Source organism: Eretmochelys imbricata, chromosome 3, assembly GCF_965152235.1.
Source record: "Eretmochelys imbricata isolate rEreImb1 chromosome 3, rEreImb1.hap1, whole genome shotgun sequence".
In the NCBI taxonomy this organism is placed as follows: Eukaryota; Metazoa; Chordata; order Testudines; family Cheloniidae; genus Eretmochelys; species Eretmochelys imbricata.
The window spans coordinates 7,605,455-7,629,532 of NC_135574.1; the positions used below are offsets into that span (position 1 = coordinate 7,605,455).

General features: G+C 46.3%; 1 protein-coding gene across 2 annotated transcripts in view; it reads right to left on the reverse strand.

Annotated features, from left to right (window-relative positions):
• The window catches only part of ELP3 (elongator acetyltransferase complex subunit 3), a 133,236-nt gene that overhangs the window by 40,222 nt on the left and 68,936 nt on the right, over positions 1 to 24,078 (reverse strand). For both annotated transcript variants that reach the window (XM_077812338.1, XM_077812339.1), the window contains exons 10-12: positions 20,965 to 21,158; positions 6,798 to 6,888; positions 4,339 to 4,404 (exon numbers count right to left, since the gene is read on the reverse strand). In XM_077812338.1, coding sequence (XP_077668464.1) covers positions 4,339 to 4,404; positions 6,798 to 6,888; positions 20,965 to 21,158 — 351 coding nt within the window. The remainder of the gene's footprint in view (positions 1 to 4,338; positions 4,405 to 6,797; positions 6,889 to 20,964; positions 21,159 to 24,078) is intronic.

A 24,078-nucleotide genomic window follows, 5' to 3' on the forward strand; every position in this document is an offset into this window, starting at 1 on the left:
AATCCTAGCAGATACATGCCACTGGTAGTTTGCTAGTCAAGGTAAATCGGGGCCGGGGGGAGGGGGAGAAGAAGAGGAGAAACAGGGTGAAGGGACAGTATGTATAGTGTTGACCTCAATGAGCTACATCGAGGTTAAAAATATACATATGCCTCATCTCCTCTAGGATTCTATTTCAAGATAGCTATCTTGATCCAAAACACATTTTTTTTATTTTGGGTGGGGGGGGCAGGAGGGAAGGGCAGTACAGGCAGTTTCCATCTGCCCTAGAGATAAAACATTCACTTCAGAGTTAAGGTAGAATGTGTAGCAGAGTTTGCATTAGCAGTTGCCATTCTGTGAAAACATGACAGAGTTCAGTCTCCAAAGCTGTCCATCCAGCAAGAACATTCACTAGCAAGAACATTCACTAGATATTTTTTTAAAAGGCTATTAAGGATATATTAGCACTACATACAATTCAAGGCCATTTTGAGAGCAAACAAATGCCTTGTCTACTACTAATGAGAAATGTTACCAATTGAACAGGAACCCAGAAATAGATTAGTAAATAACCAACTAATCATAAATATTTTTATTTCAATGGATTTTTAAAAACCAATTAAAAATAATTTAAAGAACCAGACACATCACGATTCTAAAATAGATACTTCCTTCTACAAAAGGAAAGATGTTATATAATCTTAAGTGGTTTCAGTGAACAGATTTAATTGTATTAGATCTACAATGACCTCTTCTATCAAGGAAATTAATTTTAAAGGCAAGGAAAATATCACTGCACGTCATCAGATCAAATTATCAAATGCTATAGGCTGATGTTTTATTGCCCACTTGCTAAATTTTCAAATAAGCATTTTGGTGCTTTCTTCCATGTAGCCCCTCATGCTGGGGAGAAACTCCCTGTAAATATCTGCAAAACTTACTAATTACTCTCCTTCACAATCTTCCTCAAAACTCATCTTTGCCAAGAGGCCTACAACAAGCTCGACAATGGCTAGGTTCCTGGTGTGCTGAGACTACTGCCTTTGATGCTGACAGATACTGTCTCCTTGTACTCCTCTGTCTCTGTCTATCTGTTGTCTTATACATAGATTGTAGGCTGTTTTTTTGTTTAGTGTTTGTACAGTTCCTAGCACAACGAGTTCTTGGACCATAACTGGAGTTCCTAGGCATTACAATAATATAAATAATAAATAAGTTGCTTTTCACGCATTTTATCTCTAGGTTCCTATTGATATACATTTTTCTGAGATTCAGTGGCATGAGATTTTCATTATCTAGACCAGGGGCCGGCAACCTTTCAGAAGTGGTGTGCCGAGTCTTCGTTTATTCATTTTAATTTAAGGTTTTACGTGCCAGTAATACATTTTAACGTTTTTTAGAAGATCTCTCTCTAAAGGTCAATATATAACTAAACTATTGTCATATGTAAAGTAAACAAGGTTTTCAAAATGTTTAAGAAACTTCATTTAAAATTAAATTAAAATGCTGATCTTATGCCACTGGCCCGCTTAGCCCGCTGCCAGCCTGGGGTTCCGTTCACCTAGGCCGGCAGCAGGCTGAGCGGGACATGTGGCCGGGACCCCAGCTGGCAAGGGGCCGGCAGCCAGAACCCCAGACTGGCAGTGGGCTGAGCGGCTCAGTCCACTGCGACTCAGCCCGCTGCCGGTCTGGGATCCCGGCCCTGCCCACATGGAGTGGGTACCTACCTTCTCTCTGGTTCTAGCCCATTCTCTTCCTCTCTCTCTGCACTGAGCTGAGGGTGGGAGTGCACTGAGCACAGGGCTGGGGGTGAAGGAGTAAGCAGGGGTTGGGGTGTAAGGTCTGGCCAGGAGCCAGAATGAGGGAGGGGGCTCAGGGTTGGGGCAGGAGGTTTGGGTGTGGAGTGCTTAACTGGACAGCTCCCATTTGGTGCGAGGGTGCAGGTGGGAATGGGGGAGGGGGTGCAGGAGCTCCCACTTGGTGCTTAGGGTGGGGGTGGGAATGTGGGGGATGCAAGAGTCAAGGCATGGGGGGGCTGGGTATGTGTGGGGGTGCAGGAGTCAGGGCTAGGGGTCGTGGGGGAATGCAGGGGTCAGGGCAAGAGGCTGGAGTGTGAGGGGGGTACAGAGGTCAAGGCAGAGGGCTGGGAGTGTGTGAGGGGGGTGCAGGGATCAGGGCAGAGGGCTGGGGGTGTGGGCTAAGCTCCTGGGGGCGCTCCCAGCCCCCCTACCCAGAGCAGCTCACGGCCCGGGGGCTGGAGGGGATATGTCCTGATTTCACCCCCCTTCCCCAAGGCCCAGTCCCCACCTCTTGCCCGCCTCCTCCCCGGAGCAGCGAGCACACTGCGGCTCCGCTTCTCCCCCTCCCGCGCAAGGGCCATCAGCTGATCGGAAGCAGGGAGGGAGAGGAGGAGGGGCAGGAGCCCGGCACGCTGGGGAAAGAGGGGAGCTTGCCTGCCCTGCAGCAGCAGCCAGCAGGACCAAGCTTCTTCACCCTGCCCCCGTGGGGGGCGGAGAAGAGCAGACCAGGGTGGGCAGGATTTTTAATGGAACTCTGCTGCCTGCCAGGGTCCCAGCCGCCAGCCCCACTCAGCCCGCTGCCGGCCTGGGTTCAACGGTGGGCTGAGTGGGGCTGGTGGCTGGGACCCGACAGGCAGGCAGCAGTGTGCCATTAAAAATCGGCTCGCATACAGTCTTTGGCACACATGCCATAGGTTGCCAACCCCCGATCTAGACCAAGGAGAGATAGTTTAACAAAAGGAGTGTTGGAGTATTAATAGCAACATTGTTTTGAAAACGCTGTAGTGAGCTATTCACTAACTACCCACGGAGCTTACAACTCAAGATGCCTTAGAGCCTCTGATGACAGCACGGATGTCTGTGTGGAAGATATTTTCTGCAATGGCCAAAGGACAAATAATAGGAAGACAGAGGGAGTGGCTGCATGTCCCGTTTTGCACTGAATCTATGAGGCTAGTGCTTGAAGTCTAGTAGCAGTCAACAAAAAACTATGATAGAATTTATTTTACATTATAAAATTTGTTTCTATAATGCATTTACCAGTGAGATGACTAGCTTTCTATTCCAGGGAACCCACCCAGGGTGCCCATCCCCCGGCCCCAACACAACCTGCGGCCTGGACCTGCTGCGGCTGGAGCACCTAGATCTGCTGGGGCAGAGCGGCAGGAACAGCCTGGACTGAGCCACGGCAGCATGGCCTGACCCCAGAGCGACCCAGACCCAGATGCTGCCAGGGCAGCGTGGAGCAGCCAGAGAAGCCCGGACCAGCCCGGACCTGCAGCCCCAGAGCTCCTGCGGCGGGGAGAGGCGCCTCTCCCCTGCAGCCCAGGTACTGCTGTGGGGAGAGAGGGCTGGGGGAGTCCTCTCTTCCTGCCTTAGCCTTGGAGCACCCTCCTGCACCCCAAACCCCTCATCCCCAGCCCCACCCCAGACCCTGCACCCCCAGCTAGAGCCCTCACACCCCTGCACCCAACCCTCTGGCCCAACCCTGAGCCCCTTATTCTCGGCCCAAAGCCCACACCCGCAGCCGGAGCCCTCACACCCCTGTACTCCAGCCCTGAGCTCCCTCCCACACTCCGAACCCCTTGGCTCCACCCCCACCACATGCAATTTGTTATGTGCACCAATATGAAGGTGATATGTCACACATCACCTCCATATTGGTGCACATAACACAATTCATTCTGCACATGGGTGGGAAAAATTAGAGGGAACACTGGTTACCATCCATTTTTGTGAACAGCTTTAAGATGCTAGACTGAAGGGCACTATATAAGCATCATCCTCTACAGAGATTTACATCCATATGTATTTGCTGGTTACACTTTATTGTGGCTTATTGATTTTATTATTTTTATTTGTTTCAGATAGCAACCACATTTTATTATAATATTGTAGGTATTGGTAGACTGACAAAAATAGAGAATATATATACACATTATACAACCTCAACCAATTAAATTTCTTTCTGTTCAACCTACAACTATTGTGCTTTTTATATTTTCTAAATACACTTTTCACTAGAAAAGAGAAAGGAATGGGGCCAAAGAGTGGAGACAGCTGAGTCAACTGGGGATTCTGATACTGCAACAGGAATACTGAAATACTGGTAGCTATCGCTACGTTATTGAACATGGTGGTACATAAGTTTCAGCATGTGAACGTATTTTCTTAAACAACAAACATAAATCTGCTGTGAAAATGGATGAAAAACTGGAGCCAGCTACACAGGCCTGTTGCAGAACTGGCTGCACAACTGAGTCCCAACTCCTTCATACCAAATGTTTCACAGCAAGTCACGTCTGAAGCAAGCTCCCTGGGAAGCAACAAGTCTCACCTGATATGGTCTCACTTTATGATGAATCTCCTGTATTCCAACCTCTCTTGTCCTCACATCACGACACTAGGGAAAGAGGGAGAGAAAAATTACATAAAACAGAGGAATACATGCAATTCAAATACGTTAAGATTTCCAGTCACCCCATGGGCTCAAAATTAAGTTGAAATAGCCTGTCTTACACTGGTAGAATTTGAATAAATAGACTTCAAAATAAAAATGCTCACCGAGCCATCCCTAATGTACCTTAGAAAAAGAACTTTGTGCTAAATGTAAAAACATGCTGACAAAAATCAATTCACTGAGCAACCATTACATCTCATGAGAAAAGTACCATTTGATTTGCAAGTAGCAGGGCTTGGAGGGGAAAAGTCAACAGATATAAAAGAGCAAGAAAGACTTAACATTATTATAGATTCTAAGGCCAGAAGGGAACATTGCAATCTTCTAGTGATTCTAGTCTGATCTCCTATATAATAAACCACAGGCCATAGAACTTCCCCACAATAATTCCTAGAGCAGATCTTTTAGGCAATATTTAAATAAAGATTGGATATTGTTAGTGATAGAGAATCCACTATGACCCTTGGTAAACTGTTCCAATGGTTACTCTCACGGTTAAAAATTTATGCCTTTTTTCCAGGCTGTCAGGTCCTTTACCAGAGAGATCTAGAATTGGAAAAATCTAACCTAGTGTGCCAGAGATACTCTTGAGCAGGCAATTTGTAAATCTGGGTAACTGATTTTTAATGCCAAAACTGGCATGTCACACACCTGAATATAAGAAGGTAGAGAGTTAACTCTCTGGTCAAGTGTCCCACAGATGTACAGGATGGACTAACTGTGAGAGGTTTGGGACCAATGGTCCAAGGCATCAGAGAAAAGCCAGGGAACTTTACAAAACTTTACAGCTCCTTGGTAGTCAGAGGGAACAGGAGACAGAACTCAATGTTAGCGAGCCTGATTGTAGCTTGCACACGTCTTTTGTATCTCTTCTCGTAACTAGTGCAAACCAAGCCCCATGAGAGAAGTCTCAAGGAGAAAAACTTTTCTGAAGACAGTTTTCATAGCACAAATAAAAAAAACCCATGAAAATCCAAAGTCAAGCCTAAACTCACATGGAACTTGATTTCCAAGGCATCCAAATGACTATCTGCATCCCAACACCCCCTAAAATGCCTTAAAAATAATCAAACTCAGACTATATTATATACAGTGAAATAATTTAACCTTGGTATGACCATAAAAACTGGCATGCTTTATTCTTATATGGTGATTATGCTAAATCTGGACTTCTTTACGGTCATATGCACAAAATCTACTTTGCTTTACAAATCCCTGACTCAACAAACGGCATGCAGAAGACAGACAAGTCCCCGCTCTTCATTAAGGGCCCTAGTCCTGAGAGGGCAGAGCATTTTTCAGGACTGTGCCCTCCATCTCTTTGCCCCAATCAGTAATCCAAGTGTCATTAGTCACAGAGACGGAACAAAGAGGGAAAGCTGAAATTGCCAAGAGGGCAGAGCTGAGGAGCATGGGCACCCTCTAATTATGACCCTACACACCTAAAATACCTGGGTTTCTTGTGGAAATTCAGTCCCAACTATCATGGCCCTTAAAAAAAGCTGTTTGTTTATAATGTTATACCTCCAGTAGATACAAGGAAAATTCACTGGTATCTTATACTTCACGTGATAAAGTGACAAACTGTTTTGGTTGCTCACTCTACCAGCTGCCAGGCTTCTGCCCCAGTAAGTTCAGACCTATAGTCATCCGCACAGTAGAAATGTTTACAGATTCAGTTCTTTAAAGGTAGCCTGCCACGGAAAACAAAATTGGGTTTGAGGCCCCTTTTTTTGCTTTGTTATTATGAAGGAGATTTTTCCCGCCACCTACAATTTTTTTTAATTCTTAGAAATAGCTGGAATATTAAGTTTCATCACCGTATCTGTTTTTGCTGGAAGTGTTCCATGGAAGGTTTCTCAACCCTACTGAGGAGGATAAAGATGCTAAATCCTTCACAAAGAGCTTTTCTTCTAACTGTTAGATGTTTGAGTTGAATAAATTTTTTTAAAAGTTGTAAACAGTCTGCATAAAAAAAGTCCCTCTCTCACTTTAGAAATGTCCTTAGTAGACGAGATGTCACAAACCTCCTCGTTCTCTGGTCATCCTGTATCTTGCAGGGAAAATCTAAATTTTTAATGTAGAAATCAAGCAAAACATCAGCTCTTTTGGAAAAATCTTTGAGGTATTCTTTACCTATCAGAAAATGAACCAAAAAATGACAAAACCCCAATATTTTCCTTTGCAGGTCATCTTTAGTTGAGCAGCAAATCTGGCTCCTATAGTTCACACTCCTCTCATTTTGCCATTTTTCTCCTTCTGTTCACAAACACGATCAGTCGCACAGTGTAGTCAGCAGGGAGCTCCTCCTGGGCATAAGGTTGCTGATCTTTTACCTGTGTCCCTAGATCCTTCATCCTGGCCAAGGCAAGTTCTCTCAGGTTACCATGCTCCACTCCTGAGCTGACCAGCGGCATTGGGATATCCCTATACAAAGGGGAAAAACAAAAACTTTATACAACAATATTCATAAAATATAAGGCCAGTTGGGCCGCCACCATCATCTAATCTTAAATCCTTTGTTATGCATGAGGTATCTGAATTAATGCCTGTTTCAAAGCCCAGTAGCTTTGGCTGAACTAGAGCATGGCCAAGCCAATCAGCAACTGGAGGTAGTAGGGAGGAAAGAGCTACATGATTAGATTTACAGTAGAAAAGGACTTTTTACATGCTGGGAAATAGGCTATTTATGTGTTTTTATTTTCATATTCATCATACTCAAGAACTGGAAAAAGGAAAATTTCTGTTTTACGTGTGAATTTCCATTCTAGGACCCTCCATGTCAGAGAGTCTTCACAGCAAGCATTGGTATATTCTCCAAAAATCCTGGATATAACAATTGTAACTACATCCTAAAATTCAGTAAAGATGCGAACAAGTTTGTAATAACCTAACATCATAAGAGGTCGTTACAATAATTATGAATACCATTTTTGCATAAATATTGAGATCTGTCTACCACAGAAGATAATGCTGTAATGACAGATTTCAGTATTTCCACTTGAAATATTGATTTCCTCATGAACTTGTTGCCACAAAGAATCTTGTGCCCTTACCAAAATATCTGACTCTCTATGGAACTGGTTCTAGCTTTCCAATGTGTAGATGGACTACTATACCCTTCATCTTCTGATGCTATGAAGAGCCTGTAGATAATGTTGATTTAATTTACTTCACTTTGGGGAAAGGATAAGCTTGTCCCTGGGACAGCAAGTTTTATTGAATATCCTTCAGTAATTATTTCTGAGGTGGCTCAACCCCAGACCAGGGCTCACCCTGAAGCATTCCTCATAAAGGGGAGGAATCTGCCTAAGCTTCAGAACCTCAAAAAAATCAAAAGAAACTTTTGGAGTTGGATACTTTTCAAGAGAATATCAGCTTTCGTCTTCCAATTCTCGAGGCAGCAACGCCCTCCTCCTAATGTGTAATCTTTAACTTGAACCTGGAGGAGCAGCACTTCAGAGGAAAAACCTGCTGAGATAAGGCAGTTTGAAGATGCTCGCACTGGAAGAAGGGAAGGGACTTATTCCCTTGTACAACGCCTCAATGGCTGTTTTCTGTCTATGCTCCCAGAAAAGATTACCAGCAGAGTATTTGGAGGAAGATAAACCTGCTTTTCCATTTTTTTGGCTGGAGTTGGCGCTGCAGTTGACATGGGACATGTCTTTGGAAGTTTTGAATGTACAGCATATTAGCCAGGTGAAGAATTAGTCCTGAAAAAAAGTGCTAGGAAAACTGAGAATGGGTGTGTGAGGGAGTGTGCATGCTAACATCACCTTCCCAGCTGAGTATCTCTAGACCTGCATAATAAGAGACTGCAGCCATTACTCTCAAGGCTGAGGCTGCTGCATCGAAGTTCAGTTTGATGATGAATACCATGCAAAAATGGTATTTAGTCTGCAGAAGAGAAGACTGACGGGGGACAAAACAGTTTTCAAGTACAGAAAAGGTTGTTACAAGGAGGAGGGAGAAAAATTGTTCTAGTTAACCTCCGAGCATATTAAGTCTTTTAAAGATGACAGAAAGACAATCCTGCTAGCCACGTGCATTACCAAACCCTGCTAACTTTCTGCATTTATTTTAGAGTAAGAGGAGACAAAAAAATTAAAACGTGAACTATCAATAGAGTATTGAACTGTACAATGTAGAACAGTTTGATCTCAAAACCTGGTTTAAACAAAGTGATTAGAAGTCAGTACCATCTGAGAGCTGACTGGTGACCTATGTGAAATTTATTCACAGGTATCAATCCAGTTCCTTAAGAATGTGTGTCACAAAAGCCACCATTAACAGTCACCATTTTTGGCAAATCTCAGCACAGACACCCAGGCCTGAATGAGCCATGGAGACTCTCAATCTGACAGGTGGTTACTGCAAGGAAGAGTAGAAGTACATTGGCAAAAAAAGAGGACAAGGGAAAGCTTGCACTGCTGCTGCCCATGCTATGCCTGTTCTGTAGAGTTAGGACTTCAGGCTGCAGGGCTCTCATTCCATTCCAATGCCAAACTCACTTTAAATAAATTTGGTAACACTTTTACCAGTATTAGAGTGTTGCACCAGAAGCCTTGAGAATATTATTTTCTGCCCTTATTTTGTTTGTGATACATTAGCACTTTTTATAAAGCAGAAAGGGCTCTGAAAAATTCCTCACCTCTGACTCTCTCTCACCCCAAAACCAAGGCAAATGCAATTAGCGAGCCAGTTAATTTATTCATCTGATTTCTTAGAGTAAATAAAGCATCATAGAACTAAGATAACAGACTTCAAACAGCTTCAATTAGCCCTGGTCTACACTAGGACTTTAGGTCGAATTTAGCAGCATTAAACCGATGTAAACCAGCACCCGTCCACACGATGAAGCCCTTTATGTCGACTTAAAGGGCTCTTAAAATCGATTTCCTTACTCCACCCCTGACAAGTGGATTAGCGCTTAAATCGGCCTTGCCGGCTCGAATTTGGGGTACTGTGGACGCAATTCGACGGTATTGGCCTCCGGGAGCTATCCCAGAGTGCTCCATTGTGACCGCTCTGGACAGCACTCTCAACTCAGATGCACTGGCCAGGTAGACAGGAAAAGAACCGCGAACTTTTGAATCTCACTTCCTGTGAGGCCAGCGTGGAAAGCTGCAGGTGACCATGCAGAGCTCATCAGCAGAGGTGACCATGATGGAGTCCCAGAATTGCAAAAGAGCTCCAGCATGGACCGAACGGGAGGTACGGGATCTGATCGCTGTATGGGGAGAGGAATCCGTGCTATCAGAACTCCGTTCCAGTTTTCAAAATGCCAAAACCTTTGTCAAAATCTCCCAGGGCATGAAGGACAGAGGCCATAACAGGGACCCGAAGCAGTGCCGCGTGAAACTTAAGGAGCTGAGGCAAGCCTACCAGAAAACCAGAGAGGCGAACGGCCTCTCCGGGTCAGAGCCCCAAACATGCCGCTTCTATGATGAGCTGCATGCCATTTTAGGGGGTTCAGCCACCACTACCCTAGCCGTGTTGTTTGACTCCTTCAATGGAGATGGAGGCAACACGGAAGCAGGTTTTGGGGACGAAGAAGATGATGATGATGAGGTTGTAGATAGCTCACAGCAAGCAAGCGGAGAAACCGGTTTTCCCGACAGCCAGGAACTGTTTCTCACCCTGGACCTGGAGCCAGTACCCCCTGAACCCACCCAAGGCTGCCTCCTGGACCCAGCAGGCGGAGAAGGGACCTCCGGTGAGTGTACCTTTTAAAATACTATACATGGTTTAAAAGCAAGCATGTGAAAGGACTACTTTGCCCTGGCATTCACAGCTCTCCTGGATGTACTCCCAAAGCCTTTGAAAAGGTTTCTGGGGAGGGCAGCCTTATTGCATCCTTCATGGTAGGACACTTTACCACTCCAAGCCAGTAACACGTACTCGGGAATCATTGTACAACAAAGCATTGCAGTGTATGTTTGCTGGCGTTCAAAAAACATTCGTTCTTTATCTCTGTGTTATCCTCAGGAGAGTGAGATATAATTCATGGTCACCTGGTTGAAACAGAGTGCTTTTCTTCAGGGGACACTCAGGAGCCCATTCCTGCTGGGCTGTTTGCCTGTGGCTAAACAGAAATGTTCCCCGCTGTTAGCCACAGGGAGGGGGGAGGGTTGAGGGGGTAGCCACACGGGGTAGGGGGAGGCAAAATGCGACCTTGTAACGAAAGCACATATGCTATGTATGTAATGTTAACAGCAAGGTTTACCCTGAAAGAGTGTAGTCACTGTTTTATAAAATGTGTCTTTTTAAATATTGCTGTCCCTTTTTTTTCTCCACCAGCTGCATGTGTTTCAATGATCACAGGATCTTCTCCTTCCCAGAGGCTAGTGAAGATTAGAAAGAAAAAAAAACGCACTTGAGATGAAATGTTCTCCGAGCTCATGCTGTCCTCCCACACTGACAGAGCACAGACGAATGCGTGGAGGCAAATGTCAGAGTGCAGGAAAGCACAAAATGACCGGGAGGAGAGGCGGCGGGCTGAAGAGAGTAAGTGGCGGGCTGAAGACAGGGCTGAAGCTCAAATGTGGCGGCAGCGTGATGACAGGAGGCAGGATTCAATGCTGAGACTGCTGGAGGACCAAACCAGTATGCTCCAGTGTATGGTTGAGCTGCAGCAAAGGCAGCTGGAGCACAAACTGCCACTACAGCCCCTGTGTAACCAACCGCCCTCCTCCCCAAGTTCCATAGCCTCCACACCCAGACGCCCAAGAACGCGGTGGGGGGGTCACCGGCCAACCAGCCACTCCGCCACAGAGGATTGCCCAAAAAAAAGAAGGCTGGCATTCAATAAATTTTAAAGTTGTAAACTTTTAAAGTGCTGTGTGGCATTTTCCTTCCCTCCTCCACCACCCCTCCTGGGCTACCTTGGTAGTCATCCCCCTATTTGTGTGATGAATGAATAAAGAATGCATGAATGTGAAGCAACAATGACTTTATTGCCTCTGCAAGCGGTAATCGAAGGAAGAGGGGAGGGTAGTTAGCTTACAGGGAAGTAGAGTGAACCAAGGGGCAGGGGGTTTCATCAAGGAGAAACAAAGAGAACTTTCACACCGTAGCCTGGCCAGTCATGAAACTGGTTTTCAAAGCTTCTCTGATGCGTACCGCGCCCTCCTGTGCTCTTCTAATCGCCCTGGTGTCTGGCTGCGCGTAACCAGCAGCCTGGCAATTTGCCTCAACCTCTCACCCCACCATAAACGTCTCCCCCTTACTCTCACAGATATTGTGGAGCACACAGCAAGCAGTAATAATAGTGGGAATATTGGTTTCGCTGAGGTCTAAGCGAGTCAGTAAACTGCACCAGCATGCCTTTAAACGTCCAAATGCACATTCTACCACCATTCTGCACTTGCTCAGCCTGTAGTTGAACAGCTCCTGACTACTGTCCAGGCTGCCTGTGTACGGCTTCATGAGCCATGGCATTAAGGGGTAGGCTGGGTCCCCAAGGATAACTATAGGCATTTCAACATCCCCAACAGTTATTTTCTGGTCTGGGAATAAAGTCCCTTCCTGTAGCTTTTGAAACAGACCAGAGTTCCTGAAGATGCAAGCGTCATGTACCTTTCCCGGCCATCCCACGTTGATGTTGGTGAAACGTCCCTTGTGATCCACCAGAGCTTGCAGCACTATTGAAAAGTACCCCTTGCGGTTTATGTACTCGCCGGCTTGGTGCTCCGGTGCCAAGATAGGGATATGGGTTCCGTCTATGGCCCCACCACAGTTCGGGAATCCCATTGCAGCAAAGCCATCCACTATGACCTGCACATTTCCCAGGGTCACTACCCTTGATATCAGCAGATCTTTGATTGCGTGGGCTACTTGCATCACAGCAGCCCCCACAGTAGATTTGCCCACTGCAAATTGATTCCCAACTGACCGGTAGCTGTCTGGCGTTGCAAGCTTCCACAGGGCTATTGCCACTCGCTTCTCAACTGTGAGGGCTGCTCTCATCTTGGTATTCATGCACCTCAGGGCAGGGGAAAGCAAGTCACAAAGTTCCATGAAAGTGCCCTTACGCATGAGAAAGTTTTGCAGCCACTGGGAATCGTCCCAGACCTGCAACACTATGTGGTCCCACCAGTCTGTGCTTGTTTCCCGAGCCCAGAATCGGCGTTCCACAGCATGAACCTGCCCCATTAGCACCATGATGCATGCATTGGCAGGGCCCATGCTTTCAGAGAAATCTGTGTCCATGTCCTGATCACCGCGCTGATGTTGCCTCCTCGCCCGGTATCGCTTTGCCAGGTTCTGGTGCTGCATATACTGCTGGATAATGCATGTGGTGTTTAATGTGCTCCTAATTGCCAAAGTGAGCTGAGCGGCCTCCATGCTTGCCTTGGTATGGCGTCCGCACAGAAAAAAGGTGCGGAACAATTGTCTGCCGTTGCTCTGACGGTGGGAGGGGCGACTGACGACACAGCTTACAGGGTTGGCTTCAGGGAGCTAAAATCAACAAAGGAGGTGGCTTTACATCAAGGAGTATTTCAGGCAGGACTTCACGGGGGATTCCAATAAGAAATGGTGCACCTAAGTTATTGTTCTTATTGGAACAAGGAGGTTAGCCTGGCCTCTGATTGATACATGGCTAGATTTACCTCGCTGCACCTTCTCTGTGAGTGACTGCAGTGTGACCTAGAGGAATGAGTCCCCTAGATGGGGGAGGAGGCAAATGAGTACAAAACAAATCTGGTCTATTTCTTGTTTTGATCCACTCCATCTATCTTTTACATCTTTGGCTGACAGCAGACGGTGCAGAAGGACTGCATGCCATCCACATCTTATGGCTGCTCAGCAGAAGATGGTGCAGTAGGACTGCTAGCCATCCTCATCTCTTGCCTGCCTGGCAGAAGATGATGCAATAGGACTGCTAGCAATCCGTATCGCCTGCCTGCTCACCATAAGACAGTTCAATAGGACTGACTGCAGGACTAGAGAGAATGACCTGGTCAAGTCACTCCAAATTTAGTCCCTGCGCCCATGTCTGCCCAGGCGCTCCTGGGCAGGAGGACGGCTACCAGTCGTACTGTACCGTCTGCTGCCACAAGGCAATGGGTTGCTGCTACTGTGGTAGGAATGCCGTACCGCATCTGCCAGCACCCAGGAGACATACGGTGGCGGTTACCTGAGCAGGCTCCATGCTTGCCGTGGTATGGCGTCTGCACAGGTAACTCAGGAAAAAAGGCGCGAAACGATTGTCTGCCCTTGCTTTCACGGAGGGAGGGAGTGAAGGGGGGCCTGACGATATGTACCCAGAACCACCCGCGACAATGTTTTAGCCCCATCAGGCATTGGAATCTCAACCCAGAATTCCAATGGGCAGCGGAAACTGCGGGAACTGTGGGATAGCTATCCACAGCTATCCACACTCAAATATATAAAACCGATTTCTAAAAAACCGACTTCTATAAATTCGACCTTATTCCGTAGTGTAGACATACCCTTAGAGGTAATGAGCACTTCACATTGAGTCTAAAGGACAGAGTAGAGAACAGTATTTTCATCTGGGCATGTTAGAGCTAAGGCAATAATCTGACTGACTGCCTATTTCTTTCAATTACGGAGCAGCTCCAAAGGGTCAGGCTGTTGTGTACTTCCCAACAGGAACACAAATAAAACCAACTGATATCTTCTAGCACTAGGTCTATAGCAGGAGTGGCCAAAACACAGCTAGCAAACTGCATGTTGCTCTTTTACAGTTAAAGTGCAGCTTGCAGAGCCCCCCATACCGTCCATTCTCTGCCTATCAGATGGGGGTTCACCACCTCCAACAATTTGAGTCACGCCCCCCCCCCCCTTATCTTCAGCAGCCCCTCTCTGCAGCTCCCAGGTGTTAGCTCCATGTGGAGAGGCAGCAGTAAACAGCTGGGAGTTGCAGGGAGGGGCAGCAGTCAAAGCAGTGGCTCTCCCTGCAGCTCCCAGTTGTTTGCCGCTGCCTCTCCCCATGGCCACACCTCCCAGCTTACCGACTCCAGCAGCTGCTGTGCAGGGAGGGGGCCTGGTGACATCATTTAACCAAGCGGGGCCAGCAAACCCTGGCAAAAATGGGGGGCGGGGGGGGGAAGAGAGACATGACCCCACATGCTCCTCCCATGCATTGTCTCTGGCTTCTGCCCAGTGGGGAGGGAGGTCTCAGAGCTTCAGCCCTATGGGAGGCACCTGCCAGGTCTCAGGACTGAAGCACCGCTCCTGCTGAAACCCAGAGATCCTCTCCTCTTGGGGGCTGAAGCCCTAAGCCCCGGCAGAAGTACTCTGAGGAGGCTGAAGCTGCACACCCTGTGGGGGCTTGAAGCCCCAAGCCCCAGCAGGTACGTCCCACAGGGCTGAAGCCCAGAGACCCTGCTCCCCATGGGGCTGAAGCCCTGAGTCCCGGCAGGCGCGCCCTGTGGAAGCTGAACCCCTAAACTCTGGCAGGCGTTCCCTGAGGGGGCTGAAGCAACACACCCTGCGGGAGCTGAAGTCCCCAGGCCAGCAGGTACCACCCACGGGGCTGAAGCCCCGAGATGCCCCACCCCATAGGGCTGAAGTCCCGAGCCCTGGCAGGTGCCTCCTGCAAGGCTGAAGGCCCTGAGACCTGGCAGGCACACCCTGGTACTCAAACTTCTGAAGACGGTCATATGCGGCTTGGAGGGCCAGTAAATTTAGCCACCCCTGGTCTATAGCAAAACCCAGTGTGGAGACTTTCCCACCTCTGGAACTCTGATGTGGTAAATAAGACATTGCAAAGAAATAAAAAATAAGCTTTCACAGCAACACATATCTAATCCCCTTATTTGCATATGGGGAACAGACAATAATTCACAACCTCTAATCAGCATATTAACATATGGAAAATTAGTATTTTATGGCGGTGACAGAAAAATAGGCCTCCCATCCCCCCTTCAATCCAGATCAGAATATATTTGTTTACATAGCTGTGGATGGCTGTATGGATCAAATAGCAGCACATTCTGGATAGCCCAAGGACGAAGCATCAGGTTGGAAATGCCGGGACTTCTTAAAATTTTGAAACAAAATAATGGTAAAATCCAGGATACCTGAGCTAAAATCTTGGCCACACTGAAATTATTAGGAGTTTTGAGATTGACTTCAAGGGGGCTAGGATTTCACCCTTCATATTTAGGCAGTTTGGGTTGCCTAGGAAGGCAGACAAAAAAAAAGAAAAGAAGAAAAAAAAAGGCAGTGTGAGCCAGTGGACAGAGACACAGCTAGCAATATAGACACCTAGGTTTTATTCTGGATTGCCATTGACTTGCTGTGTGGTCTTGACCAAATCATTTAACCTGTGTGTCTCACTTTCCCCATCTGGAAAATGGGGGTAATACTTACATAGGATCATCCGGGATTATCAAATCCAGTGCCCAGCTATTGCAGGCAATCCCATTCATAAATTTATCAAGCTCCATCTCCAAATTAGTTTGGATGTTTGCCTCAACTACTCCTCTAAGGTGCTTTGAGATGCTCAAGTAAAAGAAGCTCTAAGTGCCAGTTACTATTTTCATCATTTTGCATCTTTTCATGGGCACCAACAAATCATTCAGCAATCCTTTTTTAACTTCACCCATCTATATAAATTCTTATGTAAACATCATAAACATCTGAGCACTTCCCATAATTATGGCGTGTGCACAAAGATATAATCTCTCTTCCCACCAGTCAGTAGTAAATGGATTTAATTATTTTGTACTCTTCCTCTCCCACCCCTTTTAAAATCTAGTGTTATTGAGGGGCATCTTGGTTAAAGATGTGGGGTTTGCATTTTGCCTGGAAGGTGTTGCAATTCATCTTTATCTCTTTTGGGACTGAGTTCCAGATTCATGGGCCAGTCACTGAGAAAACTCAGTCTCCTACACACTAGGTTCACTTTTGGAGGTTGACAGTTCAATCACATTCCACTGGAACGACGGTCGCAGGAGGTCCTGCTCACAATATTAGGAGGTTCCTCAAGTAACACAAGCCACATCCATAGAGGACTTTGAAGTTGAGGGATGAAATCTTGATTATGACCCCAGTATTCTTCAGGAAACCAGTGCATCAAGCACAGCACTGAGGGGAGATGTACTCTCCAGACGTGGGCTGTTCAGCAGATGGCCTGCTGTGTTGTAAACTAGCTAGATTTCTCTAAGGTTGGCAGTTTCGTTCCTGAGTATGGAGCTTTGCAATAATAATGCCTAGAGATCATGAATGGGTGAATCATGGTGTCTGTGTCTGAGTCATCAGAAAGGGGCGAAGTCTTATTATAGAAAAGGATTTTTTTCCATGGTCATGGCTTTGTGGATATCCAGAAGCAGTGAGGAGTCCAGGGGAATACTGAAGCGCTTAGCAGACACCCCTTCGGTTTCCTCTTCCCTACTAGCATCCCCTCTTTTTCCCCCCTGCCCCAGGATTCAGCTTCAGCTTCCTGCTCTTCATACATACTGCTCATTTCAACCAGATCCTTGGAGAGATAAGAGTTGGTGCTGATTGCATGCTATTGCCACTTCCATCCATTCTGCTTATCAATCTCCCCGAATGATGACATACAGATGTAGAAGATGGGAGAGAGGACACATCCTTGAGGGACAATGCATGAAAGATATAAAGATGGAAGAGCAGGTGCCAATCAATTCTCTGGACACAGTTTGAACAGAATGAATGGAGCTACCTCAGGGTTTGTCTACACTACAAATTAAGTTGACTTTATCTAATTCAACCTCGAGCCCCCAAATTAATTAAGTCGATTGTGTGTGGCCACACCATGCTCATTATCTTGATGGGGTGTGTCCTCACTAGCAGCACCTGCATCGATGCACAAAGCAGTGCATTGTGGGTAGCTATCCCAAAGTGCAATTTGCCGCAGTGTGTTTTGGGAAGTTCGTGCAATGCCTCATGGGACCAAAACATTGTCGCAGGGGAGAATGGGAACATTGCATCGGCATCCCATGATGCACTGTCCTCCCTCTCTCATATCAATGGCAAACAACCCAGTGGTTTTCGCGCCTTAAAACCGCCACGCGTACGCCATAACCCCAGAGCCTGGTCAGTTGTGCACTCTTGCTGTGAGCATTTCAAACTCCTCGCGCCTTCTCCTGCAGCATTTCCAGAGCTGAAGTAGGGTCCGCCGCATGGAACATACCGAAGTCCTGCAAGTAACCTTGCTGCAAGCCATTGAAAAAAACAATTCACAGTTGCTGCTGGCAGTCACAGAGCAGCTGCCCGCTTCTAGTCCTGTGAAACAAGCACTGACTGGTGGGACCGCATCGTTTTGCAGGTATGGGATGATAAGCAATGGCTGCAGAACTTTCAAATGCGGAAGGCCACCTTGCAGGAACTTTGTGCAGAGCTTTCCCCTGCCCTGCAGTTCAGCAACATAAAAATGAGAGCTGCTCTGACAGTGGAGAAGTGAGTGGCAACCGCTATTTAGAAGCTTGCGACGCCAGACAGTTACCGGTCAGTGGGGAATCAATTTGGAGTACGTAAATCAACCGTGGGAGCTGCTGTGCTCCAACTGTGAAAAGCCATTAATTGACTTCTGCTAAGGGTAGTGAGTCTGGGAAATGTGCAGGACATAGTGGATGGTTTTGCCGTGACGGGGTTCCCTAATTGCGGTGGGGCGATAGATGGCACAAATATCCCCATCTTGGCATCAGACCACCTTGCCAAAGAGTACATAAACCAAAAGGGATACTTTTCAGTGGTGTTGCAAGCACTGGTGGATCACAGGGGGCGTTTCACCGACATCAACATAGGATGATCGGGAAAGGTTCGTGACACGTGCATCTTTAGGAACTCGGGTCTGCTCAAAAAGCTGCAATCCAGGACTTTCTTTCCAGACCACAAAATGAACACTGATGATGTTGAGATGCCTATAGTTATCCTGGGGGACCCAGCCTACCCCTTGCTCCCATGGCCCATGAAGCCATACACTGGCTGTCTGGGCAGCAGTAAGGAACAGTTCAACTATAGGTTCAGCAAACATAAGTAAAGAGGGAGAACAGAAAAAAAAAGTTAGCCTGGGGGAAAAGGGGCTGTAAAGTGGAACGGGAGAAACATTTGCAGCTATGTAACATAACACCGCATTCAACATCATCAAAGGTCTGAAAATGGGCGCCTTCTGTTCTTTGTATCCTCCCCCTGAGTTAAGTGAAAGGGATAATGGACTTTTCTTTCACACCTCAGGGAATGCTTCCGGGAGGGTGATTCTGCACCAGGAGATGTTGGCTGGCTGTCCACCAGGGTCTGCAGAGGGACTCTCTCCTCCTGCTTCTGTTCCTGCAGTTCAACCAGACATCTCAACAAGTCTGATTGGCCCCTCATAATCTGAAGCATCTCATCCTGCGCCGCACACTCAGTCTCATGGGAAACTTTTCTGCTCTCCATGTCCATGTTCAACTTCTCAGACAGTAAAATCCTCCACACTTTCAGCCCTGCGTCAGCTGTCTCGGAGGCGTTCATTATCTCAGTGAACATATCCTCCCGCGTTCTCTTTCTCCTCCTCCTAATCAGCGGAAGTCTTCTTTCAGGTGTTGATGACATGCCGAAGGACGCATTTCCAGCTGTGAGTCACGGAAAAAAAGAAAGGGGCCATTGTATATGCATAAAATGTTTCCATAGCAAGGCCGTTTTCATTAAAAAAAACAAACAAACAAAAAACCACTTATTACACTAGGTGCAAGCCATAACAATCAGAATCTGTAACCATTCACTGTGCCATTTTGCTGTTCCAGCCATGGTGAGTAGCCCGCCCCTCCAAGTCATGGGTGACCGCACTTTTAATAAAGTTTATGACAGACTCATGTCGGGAGCAGAGGGAGTTAGTCTAACAAATCACCCCTCCCCATGGCATCACGGGAAGCTGTTTACGAACGGGGCAGGAGGGAACGTTTTCACTCCCAAATTGCGGAATCTCACATGTGGGGCCCCAATCTCCTATCAGCCACTTAAACTACTTGCTGACCCATGCCAAGCACAATAAAGGCATATTAGCAGCCACATGGTTTGGTGGTTTTTCTTCTTAGAGCACTTTTACGGAGAACTTCCCCAGTTTCCCTTAGGCGACCCTATGTGATATCACTCTCCTGAAGGTAAGACAGACAGAAAGGAAGGAGATGCTGCAAGTGTCTGGGTATAGATCTGATCCTTATGCTGCTATGCTGTGTATTGCAATGATGCCAGCAGAATTAATTCAGGAGTTGCGTGGGAAAGTGTCCTACCATGGTGGAAGAAATAAGACTGCCCTGCCCAGAAACCTTCTGCAAAGGATTGCAGAGTACCTCCATGAAAGTTTCCTAGAGATATCCATGGAGGATTCCCGGGCTATCCCAGTCCACAAACAGCCTTTTCCGGGGGCCACCCTCTGCATAGCTGGAGCAGCCTCTTGTAAGCAGAGAACCGCAGCACCTCGCTTTTTTTTCACAGTAAACATGCAATACCACCAAATGTGTGTGCCCGCTAAAGTTTATTGGACTTTGATTGTAACTGCATACTCATCAGAGGTGCCTTCCCCAGCATCACGGTCAGCTGTGTGTCCCTCGTATAGCCCTTCTCCCCCAGTCCACAAGTGATCTTTGCATAAATGTCAGCGTTTCTTCTGCTGGATCAGAGCTCTGCCTGCACAGACTCCTCTCCCCACACAGCGATGCGATCCACCACCTGCTGTGCAGACCAGGCTGGAGCACGTTTGGGGCACGTAGTCTCCATGATCAGCTGTGCTCAAGCTGGCATGCTCCCAATGCTGATCAAACAGGAAATGGGAAATCAAAAATTCCCGGGTCTTTAGCAGAGGAGGGTCTGTTTCCAGTGTACCTGGCTGCAGTGCAGCAGAGTTGAGAATGATCTCCAGAGCGGTCACAGATGAGCATTGTGAGCCTCCACCTGGAGGCCAATTAAGTCAAATTACACAACGCTGCGTCTGCACTACATTATAATCGACCCATGAAAATCAAATTAAGTACTACGCTCTCGCAGAGGTGGATTACAGAAGTTGACATAAGAGGCAGCTTAGTTCGGCATAAAGGACCCCGTAGTGTAGACACATACATTAACAGGTTGACTTAAGGCAGCTTCCTTCAACCCAACTCTAGTGTAGACCAGGCCTCAGTGTAATTTTGCTAAACCCTATGACATCCCTGAGGAGTGACAGCAGGATTCAAGAGTTGAAAGTATCAATTGCAGCACAGATCCATTAATTAGAGTTTGGATATATAGGCCTTAGCTACAGACAAGAGGACATAATCCATCAATGCTATTTATTCCACATCCTGGCCTGAAACTCATTTGGGAGGGGTCTGGAATACTGGCAATATGTAGGTGAGTTCGAGAGGCAACTCTGGTGCTCAAATTATTCAGTTTAACCCATTGACTGGCAGCAATTTTAATAAACTTTAATGCAATAATGATGGAGAAGGACAAAAAAATAATTATTGTAGTTAAGAACTTACTACAGTCAGAGCAACTCTTTGTACAGCCGAGACAAAACAACAACCAGTAAAGCCCACCAAGAAAAATTACCTCTGAACACGGTACACTCGTGTCCATGGTGGTACAAGAGCCAGAATTCTAGCCACCAAATCCACTAAAGTGCTTGGAGAATAACTCTTGTATCTTCCAGACTTCCAGAGCTCGTACAGGCCAGTACCACGGATCACTAGAGTTGGGTAGAGTTTCATGCCATCAGGGCGAAAAGAAGGGTTCTCAAAAAACTCCTGTAAACACAGAACACAAATGCAAATCAGAAACCAAAGCACTACCTTCTGGGGCTTTCAAACCAGAAGCTCTCTCTCCTTAAAAAAAAAAAAAAAAAAAATTCAAGCTGCATCAGAAGGACAGATTTTTTTTTTAAAGCACAATTATGAGAATTTAAAAAGGCGGTCTTACATTCAGTTTCCAATATCTTTATCAGGCAAAGGACTTATTCTTAAATTTAGAGGATTATACTTTTTTTTTCATAAAAGAATAAGATCGCTGCAGAAAAATTCACAAAAGGTGAGGATGCAGATTTCACCAGACTTCATTATGAAGTCAACAGATCTCTGAGTCATACTATTCATTGTAATAGAATTTTGCTCAGAATCAGAACAATATTAAAGGAATGGGCTTATCGTCACTCTCTGTGGACAACATTCAGAGATTTGTCAATATGTCCAGGATACAACAATTGAATAGTAATATAAAAACAACTGAAACACATGTCACCTATGCGCTGAGCAATACTGGGAAGGTGGAACACACAGCACCTACTACTCACTTATCCATATCTAAATTCCAATACACAGCTCCAAAGTGAAAACCTCCAAACGTCTATGGTCACTGGAAGCCATTAGGCATGTATAGTGTGCAGAAAAGTTATGAAATACTGTTTTACTACAACTAAAATTCCAGTAACCACAACTAAGGTCATTAGTCAAAAGCTAAAAGATTGATTAGAAGCACTGAGTCAATTATCTCACGTTTGTCTATCTAAGTCAGGGGCTGGCAAACTTTTTGGCCTGAGGGCCACATCAGGTTCCCGAAATTGTATGGAGGGCTGGTTAGGGGAGACTGTGCCTCCCCAAATAGCCAGACATAGCCTGGCCCCCGCCCCCTATCCGATCCACCCTGCTTCTCACCCCCTGGGACTCCAGCCCCATCCAACCCCCCTCCGCTCCCTGTCCCCTGACCAACCCCGGATTCCCCGCCCCTGACTGCCCCCTGCCGCCCCATCCAACCCCCCCCTCCTTCCTGACTGCCCCCTGGGACCTCTGTCCCCATTCAACATCCCTGTTCCCCGCCCTCTGACCGCCCGGACCCCATCCACACCCCCGCCCCCTGACCACCACCCCGAACTCCCCTGCCCTCTATCCAACCCCCCCTGCACCCTTACCGCGCTGTCTGGAGCACCAGTGGCTGGCGGCCCTACAGCCACGCCACCCAGAGCCCCGGGACAGGCAGCCGTGCCACCCAGCTGGAGCCAGCCACACCACCGTGCAGCACAGACCACTGGGTCAGGCCGAAGCTCTGCAGCTGTGCTGATGCCCAGAATATTGCGCCGGGGGGCACAGTGAGCTGAGGCGGAGGGGGAACAGCAGGGGAGGGCCTGGGGGCTAGCCTCCCAGGCCAGGAGCTCAGGGGCCGGGCAGGAGGGTACCGCAGGCTGGATGTGACCCGCAGGCCGTACTTTGCCCACCTCTGAACTAAGCGCTGACAAGGCTCTCATCACATACCAGGAGAGATGAGCTGAAGTGCCAATGAGAAACACAGTCAGGAAAGTAACGAATACTCTCCTCATGGACTGTATTTTCTAAATGGACAACCAACCTAATTCTCAATTATTGAGGGACAATCTCCACTCATTGATATACTTTGCTTTCCACAACCAAATCTCTGTACAACTTCTCATGAGTGATGTACCCGAGTATTCAGATTCTAATATCTAAACTCTATTGTTAAATCTATTCACCTAAATTTGGGTTATTGCTGATTATGTACTCTATGTATCATATAACTTTAAAAACAAATTTTGTATTTGTGGATAATCTAAGCACTATACCCAAATGTACAGACACACTTTTTTTCAACCTATGTATTATAGAATTCTTTTCACATTAGCTTTAATAAAATGTTTAAATCTGTTCTCACAGTCATTAATGGATTTTAATCTGACACCACCCTTTATGAAGTAGGAAAATGTTATCCCAATTTTACTGATGATGAACTGAGACACACGATATAATAAAAAGAAAAGGAGGACTTGTGGCACCTTAGAGACTAACAAATTTATTTGAGCATAAGCTTTCGTGGACTACAGCTCACTTCATCGGATGCGTAATAATAATAAGAATATAATAAGTGACTTGTACAAGGTCACACAAGTAGCCTGTGGCTGAGCTGGGAACAGAACTCAGATTATGTCAGTGCCACTCCTTTCTACTATCTAATTTACCACTCTCACTAGGATGGAAGACCAATGAATTCTGAGGCATGTTTACCAAGGAATACCACTACATGGCCAGAGATCATGTTGTGAGAAAACTGTGTAATGAACTGTGTCAGTCAAATAAATATATATATATATATATATATATATATATATATATATATATAAAATAATATTAGAGAAATGAATATTATATATGCTATTATAACAAGATATAATGGAATTTTTGCTTTTTGAATGTGTCTGCTGAGCAGCATTTAAGAACTGAGCTGAAACAGTTTCAGGGCTGTGTAAACCATTAAAACTGGTTTGTGTCTCTTATTTGTAAAATCTTTGGTCTGTGTAAATAGAGGGGTGAAGCAGAGTGTCATGAGGCAATTGTTAACATCAGGTGCCCCTCCCCCCACCTCACCCTATAAGATATACAAACAAGTCAAAATCCAAGGCCACAAAAACAGACAAGTAAGGTAAGTACTGGACAGACCCAGTGGGGTTTACAGCACAGGATAGAAGACAGAAGTAGACAAATAAAAGTAAGTTTTAACAGAATAAACAAAAATGTATTAGTTTAGGTTAGTAATTGTGATTTATGCATGAGAATGTTCTACTTAGATAGGTACATGAATGAAGTAACTTAGTAAACAGTCTGTGCAGAGTTAGGGAACAAGGGATAAAATACAGGTGACTGACAATAGAAGAGTGGAGAAGAC